At 33.9% G+C, this 4,842-nt stretch overlaps 1 protein-coding gene across 1 annotated transcript; it reads left to right on the top strand.

Moving 5' to 3' along the window:
* Positions 1–1,093: 1,093 nt before the first annotated feature.
* LOC133176517 (transmembrane protein 256 homolog) lies at positions 1,094–3,846 on the top strand. Its single transcript, XM_061311635.1, has 4 exons — positions 1,094–1,337; positions 1,633–1,673; positions 2,150–2,227; positions 3,629–3,846. The coding sequence occupies exons 1-4, from the start codon at positions 1,109–1,111 to the stop codon at positions 3,773–3,775; spliced, it is 495 nt and encodes a 164-aa protein (XP_061167619.1). The 5' UTR covers positions 1,094–1,108; the 3' UTR covers positions 3,776–3,846.
* The last annotated feature ends 996 nt before the right edge of the window (positions 3,847–4,842 follow it).

Genomic DNA, 4,842 nt, shown 5'->3' with positions numbered 1-4,842 from the left:
ATTCAGTTCTGAAATGATATCAAAATTATATACAAATACGTTTATTAAGGTACAAGCTAGCGTTCTAACTTCTTATAATAGTCACTGCTTCTAATAGATGTTGTGAACAGTAGTAATGTAAATGTGAAGATAATGTATACAGCGATCAATTCTCATACATCCAGTAAACAAAACAAATCGTGAACAGGGTAAAAACACGGTCTCTAGGAAACACCAGAGATGGGATCAGATGCCTAGAAAAAGTAAGCATCCCCGGTTGACCGGGCACATCCGCCGTGACCCTCTATATTTATCAGGTATCCGGAGTACTCTGTAATTTTATATAAAAACAATGACTTCAAATGGTATGAAACCTGTCAGACAAAATAAGACCAAAGGATAGGTTGTGTTTAAGAAATAAAGTCCGCGTTATCGTGAATGTTGCAGGATAACCTCCGAGGTCGAGAAATGCTGTCTGAAATATAAAATTATTTTCCTATATAATCCTATAGTAAATGTACCTGTATTTTGAGATGGTCCCTAAAATATAACCAGACGTTAGATTTTCACTAAACTTGGCATGTATACTGAAGTCAATGTAAGGTATACATGGTAAAAATTTAAGTTTCTCTGTAGTAGTTTTCACACAATAAAACCCCAGTCGGCTCCCTTGAATCAAGTTTTGATTGAATGATTTTTATGAAATAAATAAACGATTGCTTGTTCTCAGTTTCATTAAAAATTGCCAGTAACTTAAATCCGCAAACCGGAACCGCCACCGTACTCACGTTTTTGCTATTTCATGGCTGCTTATAGAAAATGAAAGTAGACTTTTAATCTAATGTACGATACTTACTTACTATGCGGGTGAAATCTGAATTAAGTTTATGTACATAATCTTGTATATAGTGTATTCATACAAGAATTAGTAAGAACTCTGATGGACCCGTTGCGGAGTTGCAAAATTTATTAATTTATAAGTATAGATTCTGGTCGATAAGTACATAATCAAAAATTCTTGTGAATGTATCTATTTTTAATTAAGCAGGAAATTAAAGTGAAAGTTGGAAAATCCAAAATATTATGAATAGATCAGGGGCTAAGAAAAATGCTAATGGCCTAATGTGACATGGAGGCTGTCGATGTATTGAAAGGGGCAGTGTCAACAATTGATACAGCGGTCACAGTTTTGGGTTATGAGAAGAAAGTAGGGGGCAATAGTACAGGTGAAGTGAAGCAGGAGATCACATCCATACCGAAGGAAGTGTTCATCCCCCTTCAGAAATCAATGGTTTTCCTAAGAATCGGCGGACTGTCTGGTGCCATGGCAGTATCAATGGTTGTTTATGGAACTCATGGTATCATACTTTTTTTTTATTTCACATATGTACATTTAAGTTGTATGATACCAATTTAGGTAATCATTGATGTTTACATATATTTTATCTCCAGTCTTGGAGAGCGAACGGAAGGAAATAACAAATAATTAATGTCTTATTTGCAAAGAAATCCTTGGGTTCAGAATAGCATATAGTGTTGTTTTTAAAGAGCTTATCTTAGGCTTAAGAAAATAGGGGAGGGGTAGGTGCAAGTGACAAGTCATTGGGTGTTCTATTTTAAGAATCGAACTTGCAGCATTTTCTTTTTTCGTAGCTTTTAAAAATCAAGATAAAAACTGGAAGCAATTACAAAAGGTGAGTATTATAATTTAATTATGTCTTCTTTTCATTGTTTTTTGAAGCAAGTTCAGTATGCAAGATTGCAAAAGCTTTTAATCTGTTGAATAGAGAAAGTTTATGTCATAAGAAAGGAATATTGATATTTTCGTGGTGAAGGAAGGAAGGTATACATAATGAAAGCACTCATAATATAGCCTTTGAAGGAGTCTTGCATATATAACGTCATAGATCAGGCCGAATCTCTTTTGAAGTATGCCTATTTCAGACGTTTAAAAATGTATAAATTGCCATCAATTTGTACTTTTCAAAGTATGTCCTATTATTAAAATTCAATGGATTGTGGATTCATGATTCATTTAAAATCATGGATTCAAGAGAAAAAATCAAAAAGAATATATATTTATATGGTATAGACTTTTAAGGCTGTATAAACTGTATCTTGTTAAAACCATTCATTAATTACTCGGTGTTTTCTTCTTTTTTGTCTGTAGATTTACGAGAATGGGTACAAAATGCATTTGGTGCATTCTTTAGCACTTGCGTGCGCAGACATTTGTAATAAACCCTTGGTAAGTACACATATACATGTACTATGCACACTATACATTGATCGAACTGAGTAATCTACCTGTTATCATTTAGACGATTCCACTCAGTTCAGTTATGACCAATTAACTCAAGGTTTAGTTATGACCAATAAATTCACGGTTCAGTTATGACCAATAAACTCACAGTTTAGTTATGATCAATAAACTCACAGTTCAGTTATGACCAATAAACTCACAGTTCAGTTATGACCAATAAACTCACTGTTCAGTTATGACTAATACATGTATACTCACTGTTCAGTTATGACCAATAAACTCATTGTTCAGTCAACTGTTCAGTTATGACCAATAAACTCACTGTTCAGTTATGACAAATAAACTCACTGTTCAGTTATGACCAATAAACTCACTGTTCAGTTATGTCCAATAAACTCACTGTTCAGTTATGACCAATAAACTCGAAGTTTAGTTATGACCAATAACCTCACTGTTCAGTTAGGGCTTTTAAACTCACTGCTCACTGTTATGACCATTAAAAAATAAATAGCTGACCACTTGAGCCTCGACATGATTAAATAAACTGGATATATTATAAGATAATTTCCATCTCTGTTGATTCACCATAACCGCGCGTACTGTATATAGAAAAAATATCTATAAGTCTTCTGAATAAAAGCATGGCTACAGATAGCCATTATAACAATGCAAGCATCCCCATGAAATGTAAAATCAATTTGTTTGAATCATGGCCCCTGGGGCTAAGATATTGGTCGACAGTTTATATCAACTTCTGCAAGTACATTTTAGGACAACAATTTGTAAAAATATCACCTCCTTACATCAATTCTCAATATACTAAAAATAAAATTGGTTGAAATCATTGATTTAACGTTGAATGGCTTAAATACGAGGTTTTGCTTATCTTCAAATTTATTTGTGACTTACATGAGCTTTGTGGTCCATGGGTCTCCTGTTCACTATGTGTTTTAAAAAGTATGATTAATGACACAGTTCCCTCAGAGTTTCAGATTTATTATTCCTCTGTTCACTCATATAAACTTCTGCTTTAATTTTTATGATTTTCACAATCAAATTTTAAAAAAAAAATTACATAATTTCAGTATACACGTGTACCTTGTGGAGCAAAATTTGATAGAAATGACCTTTGAACTTGACAATAACAGTCATTTATCCCAGTGAGAGTTATCTCTCTTATCAATCAACCTTAATTGTGTGCATACAAATATACAATTCATACCCTCTCCTAAACACACGTACAATGAGAACCTGGACAAATGGACAACACATAATAGATAGGATTATTCTGATTTCACAAGGAAGGTAATTTATTTAGCTTTGCTTTTTGAAATTAATATAAACAATTACATAAATTATGTGTTTGATTGATGCTTTCTTTTATAGACTGGCAGTTTGTTTACCCTGGGAATCCTTCTGTATTCCGGAAGCTGTTATGCCCATGGCTTAAGTGGTAACGCAAAGTTTCGAATCATCACCTATTTTGGAGAAGTTGTTCTTATATCTGCTTGGTTCAGCATGTTGATCAATTGAAAAAAACAAGTTGCTGTCCTTTAAAAAAGGACTGCAATACGTGGACCATATGCATGTGTTTCTAAACGAAATTCAAAGAAAATTTCTAGATTTAGTAATTTTACAAAGGTGTAATTGCATTGAATTTTTTTTAACATGTATCTTGTAATTTTTATCGTTATTTAAGTCCGCTTAATTAGGCTGTAATGATAAAAAAGTCATGACCTTGAAATGATATGAATATGAAATGTTCTATCACAATTGTAATGTAGCCTTTAAAATTAACAACAGAATGAAAAGAGGCTTTAGCGTGCAGGTATCGTAATGGTTGAAATTCAACTCCATTGGTGGATTCAAGGGGGGGGGGGGGTCTGGGTGTTGGAACCCCCTTTATTTTTGCAGAAAGAGGAAGAGACAGAGAGAATTTTTTTCTGTAATATAGATATTTTACGTCTAGTATTTTCAATAGAATAAGTACTTCAATCTCTGCCCTTTCTGCTCTTTAAATTGAGTTTTTGCATGCTTCTTACTTTCCTCCGTGTACCTTCACAACCCCGGCCCCGGGCCTCGACCACCCGCACGCAACATGAAAGAAATCATCGGAAGATTCCGGCGAACGTACGGCTAAGCCATTTTTAGACCATCTTCTAAAGTAACTAACTTTAAGAAGTATGCATAAAAAGTCATGAAAGGGAGTTTGCATATTAATTAAGAGAATATTTATCTCCTCTCATTATGGGGATATTTTAATCAATGATGAGAAAGGTTCAAAATATCCCCGTAGTATGTGGGGGAGGGGGGCTCACTTTTTCTTAAAAAATCTTTTGTTATTTAATTTCAATATATAAGTTTTGATTTGCTTTGGAAGCTCCTCCGCACTTTTTGTTGCGGGAAGGTTCAAGATACGGAAAAATCAAACATTTAAAAGAAATCAAAATGTACCGAAAAGTTAGAACCCCCCCCCCCCCGAAATAGGATTGTACAGTGTGGTGCACAGGTTGTTATTTTTATTTTATTTATTTACGCAATCATTAAAAATATCTTTGTTTCCCCTAACCCGACCCTACAATCTCGAGTTGGGTAGGTAG

This window comes from Saccostrea echinata, unplaced genomic scaffold (genome assembly GCF_033153115.1).
Source record: "Saccostrea echinata isolate AGI-Se365-2 ecotype Australia unplaced genomic scaffold, CSIRO_AGI_Sech_v1 ptg000076l, whole genome shotgun sequence".
NCBI classification, from domain to species: Eukaryota; Metazoa; Mollusca; class Bivalvia; order Ostreida; family Ostreidae; genus Saccostrea; species Saccostrea echinata.
This window is presented reverse-complemented; position numbering and strand designations above follow the sequence as displayed.

Bases quoted from the DNA above. Each gene is read 5' to 3' on its own strand.
- LOC133176517 (XM_061311635.1), top strand. From the start codon at position 1,109: ATGGAGGCTGTCGATGTATTGAAAGGGGCAGTGTCAACAATTGATACA. The intron at 1,338-1,632 runs GTATCATACTTT...CTTTTTTCGTAG, and splicing joins GGTTGTTTATGGAACTCATG to CTTTTAAAAATCAAGATAAA. The intron at 1,674-2,149 runs GTGAGTATTATA...TTTTGTCTGTAG, and splicing joins ACTGGAAGCAATTACAAAAG to ATTTACGAGAATGGGTACAA.